The 15,972-nt window shown below is 37.8% G+C and overlaps 1 protein-coding gene across 2 annotated transcripts in view; it reads right to left on the bottom strand.

Annotated features, from left to right (window-relative positions):
• Positions 1 to 370: 370 nt before the first annotated feature.
• The window catches only part of rnf111 (ring finger protein 111), a 116,573-nt gene continuing 100,971 nt past the window's right edge, over positions 371 to 15,972 (bottom strand). The window contains exons 6-14 of one of the 2 annotated variants that reach the window (XM_078530301.1): positions 15,160 to 15,470; positions 13,448 to 13,694; positions 10,540 to 10,864; positions 8,490 to 8,615; positions 7,641 to 7,773; positions 3,085 to 3,177; positions 2,855 to 2,950; positions 2,555 to 2,658; positions 371 to 1,536 (exon numbers count right to left, since the gene is read on the bottom strand). In XM_078530301.1, the coding sequence (XP_078386427.1) occupies positions 1,419 to 1,536; positions 2,555 to 2,658; positions 2,855 to 2,950; positions 3,085 to 3,177; positions 7,641 to 7,773; positions 8,490 to 8,615; positions 10,540 to 10,864; positions 13,448 to 13,694; positions 15,160 to 15,470 (1,553 nt within the window). In that variant the 3' untranslated portion in view covers positions 371 to 1,418. Of the gene's footprint in view, positions 1,537 to 2,554; positions 2,677 to 2,854; positions 2,951 to 3,084; positions 3,178 to 7,640; positions 7,774 to 8,489; positions 8,616 to 10,539; positions 10,865 to 13,447; positions 13,695 to 15,159; positions 15,471 to 15,972 lie in introns of both variants that reach the window. The other variant, XM_078530300.1, reaches the window with a different exon arrangement.

The raw sequence follows: 15,972 nt of genomic DNA on the forward strand, positions 1-15,972 counted from the left end.
ATTTCATGTTAGACCTTTGTATTCTGATGTCCAAGTACCATAATTTAAATGCCCATAAATTCCCTAGCTAAGCCCTGCCACATGAGTTCTCCTTACCCAGGAATTTGGTGTTTTAAAATGGCAATGTCTGATCACACGACAAAGGCCTAGCGTTGAGCAGGTTTTTGATGATTGCAGATCACTTGTTACTGTATAAAAAGGAATCCACAGCAACTATTTTCTCTCTTAGTCATTAGCAAGTTATAGATCAAAATAAAACAGGATGTAATCAGAGACCACCATCCACAGTAGGAATATTAACATAACTTGTGGAATTTTTCATGCGAGCAGAATTGAGAAACGTTGAGTATAAAAGACAAAACAGCCAACATGGAGTTAACTATCTTTATTAACTTTAAAACTAAGACCCCCTGAAAAATGCATCCAGGGACCTTTACAAATCTGCGAATGCATGGATACCTGCCATTGGTACTGCATTCCAACACTTCACCTGAATCTTTAACAGCCATCATTCTGCAATCTGCCTTCAAATACATTACCTAGACGTGCTTATTGATGACTTCATACAGAACCTTGTTCTACAATCTGACTAGCTCACCATTACAAATCATCAGATGTGCAAGTATACGCAATACAGCTAATTTAGATAACATTAGTGTTAGAGCTGTTTAATGGCAGCCAAACAGCTAAAATCGTAAAGAAAAGGGAAAACCAAAATAAATCAAAAATAGAAGTGAAAGAAAACTATGAAATAAAAATTTGTGAACCCATTAGTCTTGTAGAATATTGACATTCTTAAAAATTACATCTACCACTGTGCCAAATAAGAATGGATTTTTATTAAAAACCTAAACAGTTTATATGGTTGGATATATACTTCTTGTAATGGCAATTGGTTGGGACAGGATCCCATTGATTGATTGGTTGCTGTCTGACAATGAGTTTCTACAATACAGCAGCTGTTTTCCTAATCACGGAATGTCTTGATATTCCTCCTTAATGAACAGATCACAATCTATATACACAATCTAATATAAATGTTTAAATTAAAGTCCAGGGTTAGTGACTGATGACATATTCTATTCCAGTAAAGCAAGGCATCATGAAAATGACTTTGTTTCTATCTAGAGCAGCTAATCTTGCCTGCAAGTCTGAGGACATAAAGCCCGTTATGTGCAAAGAAATGCAATCCAAGGAACCATGCAAAATAAAATGACTTGGAAAAACAAAAAGCCACATAAAAAAGCTTCATAAATACATTAAAATTTAAACTCTATACTGAAATATCATTGTAGGCCTAGCATAAATTGTACTATGTGGCGTAGCCGCACTCTAGGTTCAATGCTTTTGAATCTGCACAGGTTATTCATGCCATCTTTGGTTGACTGCAGTACGGAGTAGAGTTACTGAATAAGATGTCAACTATCTGCAGACAGCTGAGCCTCAATGTCCACTCTGCATATGGGGCATTTCTTGTTGGTAGTCAGCCACTGGTCCACACACACTTGATGGAAGAGGTGCATGCAGGGAAGGCGTCTGTATGAAAAGAAGAAAAAAGGCATTCTATTAGTTTTACTTAAATGTGTGTATGTACACATATTTTTTTTGTCCAAAAGGGAGTCTCAGCATTAGTATTACCATCTAAATCAATGCTTGATTGCTGAAAAACCTGAACTACATGGGCAGAATTTTACGGCCCTGTTTCGGCGGGGACGGGGCTGTAAAATGCGGTGGGCCGTTATAAACCCCATTGACAACAGCAGGAAGGCAAATTCCCGCTGTCATAAAATTCTGCTCCAAAAGTAGATCTAGTCACAATCCAGAAATCACACTTTTAGCTATATTTATTTAGCTTTCCCCATTGTTATGGATTTAAGGTTCCTAACAATTTTCCCAAAATAAGGCCTGTCGGCATTTCCTGAAAGATGTTAAGTTTTGAAGGTCTGAGTTTTGATAAGGGATATGAAGAGTCCCCATGTGATGAAATAAAAAAAAATACATTTTGACAGGGATAAAAAATAAAAAACATATTTCAATAAGGTGTGTTACTTTACTCTCATGAATTTGAGACGACAAAAATTAAAAGCTTTAGCCCCAACGTAGCTGGGTTTCAGCAACCACACCCGAAAACTGTTACAAATTTCTTTACAGCAAGACAATTGTATGCATAGCGATTATAGGTCAATTAATACTGCAATCAAGTTTATCAGGTACTTAATAATTCCATATACAATTTTCTTCATAGTTCAAAAAATGATTCACTACAAGATCAGAGACATATGGAAGAACATGTTTATTGACAGAGGTGCAGTGCTACAAGAGATCCAATTTACACAAAATAGCAGTTTATTGACTAGAAAGTGAACCCTCCCCAATCCACTGCCTTTTGCATCAAAATTAGTTTGACAGTTAATTAAGATTTTTTGAGATTTAATCCTTTTTTTAAAAAAAAAATTGAGTAAAAGACCTGTCTACAGAAAACTTTCCAGATTCTTTGAAATGTTGGTATGCATTTATCTAAATAACAGAATATTTATCTACAAAACTATCTTACCTAACATCTTCTCCTTCTTCTAGGATAGACAAACAGATAGTACATTTCTCCTCAGTGTCATCCTCTATTCCATCCTCTTCTTCCTGTTTGTACTGCAGTTTCCTCTGTAAGTCAGTTATCACCTTGTTACCACAAATTCAAGTTTGTCAGGTGGTTCAACCATAGAGATCACACAAAGCATTTACAGCAATGACTTTAACTTATTTGTTAACATTGTAAAATGTCAGAATCATTCAAAAGATCAATAATTTCTATAAAAAATGGAAAATTAATACTGAAATAATAAGGAAGTGTCTGTACCTTTTTATATTTGTGTGGGTATGTGCATCTCTCAATTGTACCCTGTGAGGCACCTCGATTAACATTACCCAGTCGTTCTTCTAAATGCAGCAAATCCTGTGAATGAGAAAGAATAACTTAACATACAAATTTTAATTTTACATATTCACATTCCCTTTTAGGCAAAAAAGTATGATTTATCCCCACTTTAATCTAAAATAGTTACATTTCCTGGTTCTGTTAATACCAACCTCATAGGTGGCTCGGAGACCTGGAAACCTTCCTTCCAGCCTTGAGGAAATGTAGCGGATGTGAGGATAGCCTGCCATGTCTGGTGGTACAGCCTATGCAAGGAAAAAATAATTTAGACAACTGAGTTAAAATATATTGCAATAGTCTTGAAACTCCCATCTAAGGTCAAGTCTGTAGAGATACATTAGAGACACACAATATGGCTACAAAAAAAAAAAGGGGGGAATGTTTAACAAAGTTGATTGCATTTTTTGAAGAAGGCACCAAACATTTCATGGATGTTACCCAGCTAGGCTTCCAAAAAGTTACTGCATAAGAGGCTTCTCTATAACATTAGATGGGCCGAATGGCCTCCTTCTTCACTGCAAATATTCTGTGAAGTGTCTGATATGAACAGTAACGTATTGAACTGATTGAGAACTGACAGAAGGCTGTAGGATGGAAGTAGTTATAGATGGATTTGGATATCTTTAGAGACTGGTCACCAGTGGCATTCCACACACATTGTTATTGGGACCATTACTTTACTGTTTTTATCAATGATCTAGATGTAGATGTTTGGGGCAATTTTACATTGTCAGGACTGTTGACAATGCTTGACTGCTTCAGACAGATTGTGATGTGTTGGAAATTCATGACTGAAAAATTATGTTTAACTTGGAAAAAGTGCAGTATTGTACATGTGGACATGGTCACCACTAAACACACATAACACCCTTCAGGAAAAAGCATTAAAGCAGGTGGAGAAAGAATGTTTGTTCTAGTGTATAAATCTTAAGGTTAATGAGCAATGGTGTGAAGTGAAAGCTAGAGCCATCCATGTTCGGGTACATTTATAGGATAAGGGACTATAATGCATGTTATTTTGTCCTCATACAAGATCTTGGTCAGGCCTCATTAGAATAATGTGTCCAGTTTTGTGGATGATACTGAGGATTAGGGAAGGGTGCAGGGTGGTCGCTAGACCAATTTCCAGTTTAAAGCATCTTAGTTAAGAAGACAGGCCATAAGAGGTGGGACTTTACACTTTAGAAAGCGTAAAATTAAGAGGTGATTTGACCAAGGTTATTAGTAAGAAGAGGAGAATCGATGCTCAGATGTCAGTAGGTCGTTTTTAGAGAACAGCGAACCTCTGGAATTAGATTGGTTTCTGACTGGGGTGAAAATCACTTTGCACAAAAGGTATGCACTGCATAGAATTTTCAGGGCCAGAATCATTTCCTGGACGAGCACTGTCTTAGAAAGCAATGATCAGGAAAGGAATTTGACAGATATTTTCCCCCAAATTGGACTAGTTTTTAATCTTTTTTTTTTGCCTCTCCCAGCGGGTCACATAGGGTTTTGGGATGGGGTAGAGAGCGTATACCACTGTGTGGGACAGGCTGGATGGACCAGAGGGTCTTTTCCTGTCAGTGTTCATAACATCTTATGTGTATATAAAAAATCTGGATTCACAAACTAACTGTGGGAAACTTTAATATATTAAACATCTTAAGTCCAGTGCACACCATTAATGCATCTCAATTTTATCACATGGGCTAACATCTCTTACAGACTTGACTGTGTAATCCCTGTCGGTTCTTGTCAAGTTCCAAGACTCCCAGTCCTCTAATGCACCAATATCAAGGTCTTTGCCCTCATTTTCAAGCCTTTGCTTTCCCTGCTTTAATGATTTCCTCCATTCTGCACCTTCTATTTCTCAGAATTTGCCTTACTGGTTGGGCCCCATTCTTTCCACATTACCAGCTGTGGCCAATTCTTCAGTTAATATGCCCATGCTTTCCAAAACTCTCCCAAACCCATCTCCCACTTCTTTCAAAAGGCTCAAAAGACTTGCTATCCTTCCTCAGTCCTGCCTGCAAATTTCTCCTGCCCCTTTTTCCTCCTTGTCCGAAAGGGTCCCTGAGAAATTTTCATACGTGAAAATTGCTACAGAAATTTAAGCAGTTCATGTACAATTTTTATGTTGTCAATTCTGTGGAGTGTCCTGATAAATACAATTGAACTGCTGCACTTTCCAATAGTGACACAGCCCCATGAAAATTTAGAGTAGAGTGTGGAAAAAGATTGAAAATATACTAAATATTGAATCACTTTGAACTTCCTTAAACAGAAGGGTTCACATCTAAAACAATAACTTGCTTGTTCTCTCCACAGTAGCTGACTGACCTGATGTGTGTTTCCAGCATTTTTTGTTTTTGTTTCGCCTGCAATAATATTCATTTTGTAGCTCCCAAGCAGCTTAATTCACTTAATTAGTCAAGTAATGGCCAAGATGTTAATCCAGCTATGGGGAGTAGAAACCATAGGAAATGAAGCAGAAAACTGTAACCGTAAAGCTCGTTTCACTGATGTGGCCAGATTTCAAATGTCTGACTTACAAGTAAATAGTTTTAAAACAAAAGTATCAGTAACCTATGCATGTAATCAATCTTGAGTTTTAAAATCAGAAACATAGATTAAAGTACACTTCAAGATTTTAAAATTGTGTGCATTATCTGCTTCTGTAGTTTGTGTTGAGAATTATATTAACTTTTTGCTTAGTTCTGGCCTTCTTTGAAAAAATAATATCCCAATGAGTTCAGCTGTTTCCATTTTGAATTAACTTCAGCTCTGTGATCGAACTTATTCCTACCTAGTCATCTTAAATTTCACCAGCTTCTTTTTCTGAAAGATTAACAAGGTTTTAACTAGCCACCGAAGAATTTTCAAACAATATTTAACTTCCCCATTTTGGGTAGTAAACAGTACACAAGGGGAAAAGCTAGGAGGCGCAGTTTATCTTAAGGTTTGCACCAGCATTAACACCCATTTAACCATTACAACCTCATACTTCCGATAACTGTCCTTTAAAATATCTGCAAAAAATATAGTTCCCAGTAAGCCATTTGACTGTAGAGATTAAATTTAGTTCTGAACTTTATATGCATTTCAAGTTGAACTGTGCAATCTAGAAATGCACAACAATAACATGTTCTGTTAGAATCTTAGGTTACAAATGATGTGTTCGACAACAGCTCATCACTTAACAACTTAATAGATTTCTGTTTACTTGTTCTCCCTGCCACTGTTGAGGCTCAACCAGATTATTTGCAACCTCAGCATCCTACTTGGCCTTGAGTTGAGCTTCCAACTCCATGTTTTCTCCATCAACAAGAATGGCCACTTCCACCTCTGTCATATCGTCCATCTCCTCCCCTGCCCTAGCCCAACGGCTATTGAAACCTCACCCACATATCCGTTAGCTCAAGACGACTGTTCCAAAGTTCACTAGGCTGGCCTGCCACATTCCATTGCCCATAAACTTCAATTCGTCCAAAGCTTTGCTGTCTGTATCTAAACTCACACCACGTTCTGTTCACCCATCAACCAGTGCTCACTGATTTATATTGCCTCTTGCTTTCAACAATGCTACAAATTTAAAATTCTCATTCTTTTGTTTAAATCTCACCAGGGCCTCACCTTTTCTTGTCTCTGCAACCTCATTCATGACTCTTCACAATCTCTGTGCTCCTCAAATTCTACCACTTGCACATCAACTTCCACTGTCTCACCATTGATGGCATACTTTGAACTGCCTATGCTCCAAGTTTTGGAATTCCTTCTCTAAACACAACTGCCTCCCTGTCCTCCTTTAAGACGCTCCTTAAAACCTGCATCTTTTACCAATCACTTGGTCACCTGTCCTAATATCACGTGAGTCAGTATAGAATGTTTGCTTTGTAACTCCCTGTGAAGAGCCGTGAGGCATTTAATTACACTACAGGCACTATAGAAATGCAAATGATTGTAATTTTGATTCTAATTAATAAAGCAAAATTACTTCACTGACATGACAATCAGGATGGAGGTAGCAGCTGAAGAATGCCTAGAAGCATGTCTGAATTGTTAATTTATTTGGGAATCCAGATAAGTCTGGAAGCATCCAATTGATGCCCCAGGCAACTATTACAAGCCAAGTTATTGAAGTGGTTCTGGGGAAAGCAGAAACTTGAAATGAAGGTTCTAAATGCAAAAGGAAATGCTTCACCGAATGGATGAATTTTCCTAACATATAGAAGATAGGTTAATTCTTCAAAATGTCATGGCACAAATTGAGGAGAATTTTAAATTGAAAGCACATCCCAGAGTTTACTTATCTGTTAAAGCTACTACAGTCCTTTTTCTTGTGACTGTGGTCTACTAATAGGCTTTACAGCTGCTTTTCAGCACAAAAGCCTGTGGTGAAAGCAGCAGTGCACAAAACCTCCCCCCTCGCCCATCCCCTTCCTAAGTTAAGAAAAAAGAGTGATTATAGCAAGAACACCATAATGCAACAAGCCTACACATTTTTGACAATATCATTTGTAAATAATTTACAAAGCAACGTACATCCATAAAATATGTACAGAACTAGTATTGAAACACATCAGAGACTTAGTCGGACTATATTCTATCAAGTCAGTGGATTTGAGCTTATGACATTTGAACAAATGATCATTTGAAAAGGCAATTTTCATAAACGTGATCCTGATCGGCAAATTAATTGTGAAATATAATCTACTGTTTTGCTCACCATAAACGGTAGTGCTCCAATTGGGAAATGGTGAAGTCGGGGAGGTGGAGGTGGGTGGTAATGGGCCAAGTGAGGGGGAAGGTGACTTGGTGGATATGGTGCTGTAGTCACCCCCGGGTCGATACCCAAATCCCTGCAATAGTTCAAAAAAAGTTTATTAACTCTTTACTCAATTATACTTAGTTCATTATTCATAGCTACAAAGTGTCACATATTATTTAGAAAAAGCAATTAATAACTAACAGAAAAAAACACACACAGTAAAATCACATGTCTGGGACCACTAGACCAATTTTTTTGTGCAAACTCCAGAATCTAAGGCCTTGTACAAGGTTAATAAATCAAAAAGACATGCAGAACAAAAATTATTTTCTGTTAAAGTGACTAATAAGTAATTTGTAACATTTCTTTGACCATGAAATATTCTCACATTCATTAAAGTCCAAAATTCATTTCAGCTGGACAATAAGATTCAGAAGTGTTTTTAGTGTTGCTGTGTATCAGATGTTACAACCAACAGAGAAGATATTTATAATACAAATGAAAAATCCTGGCAAAACACAATAATGCTGTTAGCATTAGAAAGCCCAGATTAACATTCTGGGTTGTGGTCCCTTTCTGCATCTCGGTAGATTTTCAGTGAATTCAACTGCATTATTATTTACTAATTTATAAATTCACTCAGAAGTTTATTCACACCACTGAGTAGAGGTTCCTCTAAGTAAAAAAAAAACTAAACTGCACCTTTCCACAGGAATCAAAACTTGGGCTCTGCTACCCCATGCGGCTTAGAAAATAAAGCATAAAATGGTTACATGCGCAAATTAAACAGGAAGATTCTCTACTGACCAGGTTGGCCTCTCTGGTGGTTGTCGAGGATGTGATGACATTGTCTGAGGAACATGAATATGATGTCCATGGCCATAGTTAGGGTGCATACGATGTGGATGTGGTGGAGGTCGCTCATGTGCTCGACTGGAAAACAGTATAACACAACAGTTAATACATACAAAATTATCTCATGATAACTCTAACTATACATTTCATCAACAATGCCAGAAAACAAAGAGGCCATAAACTTCAAACTTGGGACTGGGTAACATTTTGCTTTCTGCAGGATTAAATGGGACATATAAATATTTTGTTATTAATCAAAAATCTACACCGTGGCAAATTTGGTCTTTAAATTCTTTTTGCTAGTAACACAATCATGTTTGTTAAATTTGCAGTTCTTTGTTTGCAGCTTTGGGATCGTGGGCTTTAAATCAAAGTTAACATTCAATCTCTGCACTGGATCACATTTAGCGGGAGGGGAAGTCGTTCTCATACATTTATACCATGCATTTAAGATTCCAGCCATTTTGTAAAGAAAAAGTATGACCATGGAATACTTGTGAATTTAAAAGCTTTTTAAATGTATCTTTATTAAACTGAAGAGCTCCTATCCATTACAAAATAAGCTTTTCTTCTGATATCTCTGGGTTTTACTAACAAATTTAAACTGCAATAGAATCATCACCTGTCAGGACTTACACTGGACATCAAAAGATTATTGCTGGTCCTGGGATGGTGTGCTGGGAGGTGGTGGTGGAGGAATTGGGTGGGTGGGGACATGAAAAGTCCCATCGCTGGGCTAATATTTAAGGATGTTATTAGGGCCAATTCTTCGGGCCTGCTGGCATTTTGCCAGTGGCAGAGCGACCCCCTCCGCCAGATGTCAGTTTCATGTCGCGTAAGATTCCATGTCACAGTGAGTTACTCAGAGGGGCCTGCCTACTTGTCCCCTGTAATTATTAATTTCTTCCCCCACTTACCTCTGAGGATGCCTCCGTGTTGAGGCACCCTCTCAATCTCCAACCTGCCTCAGCAGCACACAACTCTCCCGCAATTGGGTCAGCTGTATAAGGGGCCCTTAATTGGACGGCAAGCCAAAAAACGGCTGAGCCGGTCACCCCATTTTGTCCAATGTCAGGGCCCGGAAGCCTGTGGCAAAATCCTGCCCTTATCTTCACCAGCACAAGTTTGTCAGGATGGGCTTTTACATTTACCCACGGTACAGTCAACACCAAGCCTAGTGAATTTTCCACGATCAGGTTAATTGACAATTTTAGCAGGCTTCCTGGGATATTGTTGGCCATGCCTGTCATTGGGGGGGGTGGGGGAGGCCAGGAAATGGCTGGGGGTCAGATGCCCGCAGCAGCACAAGGTGCTGGCAGCCTCTCAGGCTGACATGTTGGTACCTCTAAGAACATTGCTGAAATCTACCACTGTTAAAGGTCTTCAGTGATTGTCCTTCCATCAGTTTAAGTGACTGTTGTGGCAATCTAAATTGTTCAGCATGATATGCATCATTTAGCATTGTTTCACCCCTAGTGTATACAGATAATCTCAATGTTCAGTGACATATTGGTAGTAATGATCGACATAAAGCATCATATCAATAACTTATCTGGGATGCTTTACTACGCGATGGTTTAGATTTTTAATTGGGGAGGCAAATCTCCAGTAGGGCATTTAAACACTGAGATTTCAGGGCTATGATAGAAAATGTCCAATTTCATCATACCTGCTGTCAAATATCTATGTTTTGAATTAGTGAATCTCAAAGTAACTCATGGTGTGTAACTGTTTAATTCAAAATTGTGGAGACCAGAAAGATATACAACAAAAAAACTGGAAGACACAAGCCAGGAGACCACACAGATGGCAATATTAACTGCATAAATTCTGGTTTTAAAAATGCTACCAGTATAAAACTAAGATAATCCAACTTTTAATTTTTCAAGTGATACATGGGAATTTACAAATCCCTGGTACTTAACTCAACCATTTAAATACGCTAGTAGAGTTACAAAAATGCTTGGTACCACAGCAGGGCCATGATAAACAATTGGCTTACGTTGGGTGTTGCATCATTCTTCTTCGCTGTGCCTCCATTCTCTGAAGCATTTCATGGTGATGCAGTCTTTGAGAGGAAGGTGGTGGAGCAGAGATGTGGTGAGGCATTGTTGCTGCTGCTGCAGGAAGATGATGTGGAGGGGGTGGAGGTGCTGGTGGTACAGTGTGAGTTGAAGGATGTGAGGGAATCTGTGGGTGGAAAGGGTGCACTGGATGGGGAATAGCATACTCTGGCTGGGGAGCAGGTTGTGGCGGAGGGGGAGGATTTCCATGCGCATGTGGGCATGTGGTAGCCTGGTGGTGCAGTGGTCGTGGCAATGGGGCATCTGGGAGGAAACAGTAAATAAAATCAAAATTAGCAGTAACCTGAAATAGACACTTTTGAAAAAATTACAGTATCAAAACTTTATAGGGAATGGAAATTATTCCTAATAAGTGCAAACTAAAATAAAAAACCCAATTATCTTCCACAATTTTTGCTCCTTATCCCTCCTCTTAAAGAAGTTGGTTCCATGCTTGCAATTCTCTGGTATCTTACCATTAATTTGGTCATTTATCATGCATTAGCCTTCAGAATTAATGTTCACAAACTATGCAGCAATGGAATGCATTAGAGCTAATCAGATTTGCACCTCCTCTTTTTGAGCTCAAGGTGAGGGGTATTCATGCAGGGGAATGGAACTCTTCCTATTTTAGGCACCCAATGTCAGTCTCTAACACTAAGTCTTGTATGGTCCAGTCAGAGGGAGAGCAAAACTCCCACTACTCAACACAGTAGGGCACCCCTTAATGTACCAGTGTGACAATATCTCTATTTCCTAGAAGAAACCACAGGATGGTCCTGTGAGAAAGACTGGCAATTAATGTCATACAAGGGATGATATTATGATGTAGGTTCATGACCACTAGGAACTTGGAGATATCACTTAGCCACTCTCCACCCTCACCAGATGCAAATGCAAACATCTAGATCACTAGACAGAAGTTAAAAGCAGAAACTGCAGGGACACTCAAGCTAATTATAGTTCTCTCAGATCTGGCCAAAATCAGCTAATTCATCACTGAGCTTTAATTTCTCTGCAAATAGTGGAAGATGAGAGCTCTATGAGGTTCAGTAAATTAAAGGTCCCAGGTTCAAATGCAGCAACTAGGACCTTTATTCTTAAATAGATACAACCTAAAAAAGCACAGATTTTGCTCATGTGCTTATAACACTAATAATAACAAAGCCATTTGACACTGTGCGGTGACAAGGGGATTTTATTCGCAATCTCGCAGGTGCAGAGCTCCCAATCTTTGTAATACTACTGTGGAGAAATTCTAAGCGGAGAAAAAAGTGTTTCTCCTTGCTAAGTAAAGAAAAACACAAAAAAAGTCTATTTTGCAGAGGATTTGAAAAATTTTGGCAACATCAAGGGCAACTCTTAAGAGGCAGCAATAGTGAAGAGCTAGAATAGGTTTGTAACCAGATTAACCATCAGTATTCTGTTTACAACCACCATCTCTTAACAATTCAAGGTCATTGAAAAAGATCTGAAGCACTGGAAGAGTAACAATAAGCACTTAAGGTTTGTTTCTCAAAACTGGTTTATTTCCTGAACACCAGACAAACTTAAATGATTATTTAAACACAAGTAGCTTAAAATTGATTGAAATTAGAACAGAAACATCCATTTAGCTGACTAAAAAAGTATCTGAACTAACAAATTTAGGAATCACAGCAAATTTACACATTCACCATCTTAATGCTGAGTTTTAATCAAACATCCAGAAATTTCCGTTGCAACAATATAACCAGAAAGTGAAGGGTCGGTTGGGATGAAGCAGTAATTTTGATTTTGTTGACATTTTCCTCATGGAGACGCCTGTGTTTTTGGCACTTGTAGAAAATTTTTGATTAAAAAGTACAATTTCCTCCTGTACCCTCACCCCAGAGTTTTCTCTCCTCTGTGACTGAAGTTTGCATATAGGTCCATTGGTGCTGATCACTTTCTGGTACTATGGTCAAGGCTTAAAACATGTAAACCACATAAAACTAGACAGTGATTATCATCTGGCTGCTTAAACTTGGGACACTACACATTCTCATCTTCATCATAAATTACAAGAGAGGTCTATATCAGTGATTGTATTACTAGGAGGAAAGAAAACATCAGAGTGTCATTCATGGATATTTTCATTTCATGATTTTTACAAACAACAAAATCTTTTGTGGCTAGCGTGGAGCATGATGATTGGACCTACATGGAGCCTTACCATTTGGCTAAGTGGAAATTTATAGTGAAGGATCTGAACTATCAGACTAAAAAAATTTTAGCACTTAGCCCTTGTATATTTGGTTATAGTAATGGGCAACCACTCAAATAATTTGGAAAAAGGCAATATAGAAAAAATTTAAATGGTGACACACTAAATGAATGGAATTTATTGAACTAAATGCAGATATTCACAATGCCTGTATCAGACTTCTTAATGCAGACACTGTAAACACAGGAATTCAATTAAAAACCTGTAGAACTGTTTTCTAACCTCAAAAGCAGCCAAGCTTTCCATTTTTGGGTGTCGTGCAAAGCAGCTGCTAGGAAGTATGCAAGTGTGAGGCAGATTGACTTGGCATCTAATTTTTCCCTCACAGCACAACTTAACTCACTGAGTAACAAGTTGCTAAGGAGTATATTTAATCAGATATAAATACTGTAACTAAAAAATCTATACCATCTTTAACTATCAGTTTCGGAAAGATAAATTAAATTATTCACATTAAAAGTACAACCATTGTTACTTTTACCACATTTATGGATAAAAATGTATTTTTTTGACAGAACGCTAGGGGGTTATGCCAGATGGCAACTTAAAAATCATGGCTACTACCACAAACAGCAAGATGGTATCTGAAAAGTAAGGCTTACAGGTAGGGTGCATATAATGTCGGCAGGAAGCGAGTGGCGGCTGCGGTTGACCTTGAGCCTGTCCGACCATCCCAGAACTATATCCTTCAACAGTTACTGGCTGGCTTGTACCAGCTGTAGCTTGTGCTCCATAGACTGCAGTACGTGAAGACGACCCAGGACAGCAGGGATCAAATGCAGAAGTACCATGGAAACTCCCACTCCCATGGCTTCTAACACCACCACTACTTAAATCAACAGGCAACGTCTGTTCAAAAGAAAAGAATGAAGGTAATATGCAGATTATTGCAGGTCCATCAAATTATAGAACATTTTGTCCATAATTTCATTGGTTCTGTATGTTCACTTTCAGTCATTTATGATTTAGAATTTCTACCAAGTATGATTTCAGGCCTGGCAGAATAGCAATAGTTGACTACACCCCGCTTTCCAAATTCAAAGCGAAACTAAAAGCGATTAACAGACAGTAAATTAAAATTCAAATATACAATCTATCTTTGATTTGGGAAAGCTACTCATATGCGAATTAAATATTCCAATTGCATGAATACAAAGCACTGTGTAAATATCAACATAAACTGCACTGGTTTAGCAAACCAATTTCATACTTTTCAAAAGCAGGCAAAAAGACTTAGCTGAATCCTTTTAGTTACTGAATAATCACTGTTGCATAATATAATGTCAGCTTTTAGTTACCTTTTCTCTCTCAAATGCTTCTTTAAGCTTGTCAAACGTAACTTAGCCATCCTGGACTTGCAGAAAGCTATCCTTAGTCAACCCATATTGTGCCGAATATTCATTTTATTCCATATTATGGTCTGTTAAAGCTTATTTGCTACTATTCTTAAGTATATTAAGTAGATTACTTGTTTTAACTTTTTGTCTCTAATGGCCCTAGCCTTTTTATTTTGATTACTTCACTTAAATCTAGAAAATTCTTTGCTATTTTCTTTTGCTACCTATTTATCTTTGCTTCCCCCGTGCATCTTCTATATTCCGCTGGATTTTCTTTTGCATTAATAGCTTTTTCATATGTTGTGAAGTCACTTTTTAAAAATCCTTCCAAGAAACTCCCGCCTTTGCTGCATCCACTTCACATCTTGTTGAAAGTTGTGTGGGAACACTTCACGCTAAAAATACTTCCATTAGGTTTCTCTTCTGCCTAATGGATTATATTATAAAATTCACATTTGCTGTATGCAACTGTTAGAAATGTATAAAAGTTCAAACATATCTGTCAATTTAAACCCATTGAAATTTTAATTGAAAAACCATATCCTAAGCCTTCGCTTCTCAAAATAGTGTATTGCTCAACACAAAGAATTATTTGAATAATTACATCTGGGAAGTGATAAGTGGCTTAAAATTGGCTAAATTTAGAACAGAATAGTTAATTAGTTAATGAAACAGTAAAATTCTATTTGCAAAGAACTAAGTTGTATCATACTTATGAATCAAAGTAAGTTTAGGTATTGGCCATCTTAAAACTCAGTTTTTAATCAAGCATTCTGGAGCTTTTCCTGTAGGAAATGGATGGACATCATAGTACAATTTATAAGCCTCAAACATTTATTCAATTCCATTATAAAACACAACTTAATGATTATTATATTTTTAGTATCAGAATAATGTTTCTACTCTTTAGGAAGCTCTAATGTCCACTATTCTTTCCCCTTCCCTTTTTTTTAAAGAAGTGATGGAGGAATACAAACCTGATCATGATACTGGCCACCTGCATTTCCATTAGCTCCACAAGGTGCTGGCACTACAGCAGGTCTCTCCAAAGGACAGTTCGATTCAGGAAATGAAGGCATTGATGGTGGCACTGCAGAGTGGGCACCAGGGTGATGCTGAAACTGGTGGTTATGTTGCTGAAGACAGCTTGGATGAGGATGTCCTAATGAGTTGTGGCCTTGCAAAGATCCCCCACATGGTGAATGCTGAGGGCAGCAGGATGGGAGCCTTGGCATTGCCCCAGGACCAGCTTCAGGCACTGCACTTGACCCAACTCTCCGGGCATCATCTTTGAGGAAAAGTAACAAAGATAAAACTTTTGTCTGGGAAATTTCTTGCGCTTTTATATTAGAACAGTAGTTATCACAGCAGAGCTCAAATGTAGACCTGACACAGTTATGCATCATCTTCCATTATTTACTTTTATTTGTGTCACTGATACCTTTCATGGCTGGAGGCCAAAAAGTAGTACTGTTAAAATGGGGCAAATCTGGTTAACTGCACAGCAGCTTGTGAAGCTCATAAACATTGGGTCATTCCATTGCTACATAATTTACATTAAGGAGTGCCACCTCAGCTTTCAATTAATGGAGAAAAATATGCAAAAAATGGTCAATTAATGATAAAAATGCCATTACGTATAACTTCTAAAATGTCATTTCTAATTACATTGTACTCTAATATTTCTACATTTGGTTGCTACAAGCAGGGGTCTTTAGCAAGAAAATGAGGTAGTTTAGATTAATCCAATGTGGTTAAATAGTCAAACCTGGAGGTTTTATTAGTCTGTA

Source organism: Cetorhinus maximus, chromosome 26 (assembly GCF_964194155.1).
Source record: "Cetorhinus maximus chromosome 26, sCetMax3.hap1.1, whole genome shotgun sequence".
Taxonomy (NCBI): Eukaryota; Metazoa; Chordata; class Chondrichthyes; order Lamniformes; family Cetorhinidae; genus Cetorhinus; species Cetorhinus maximus.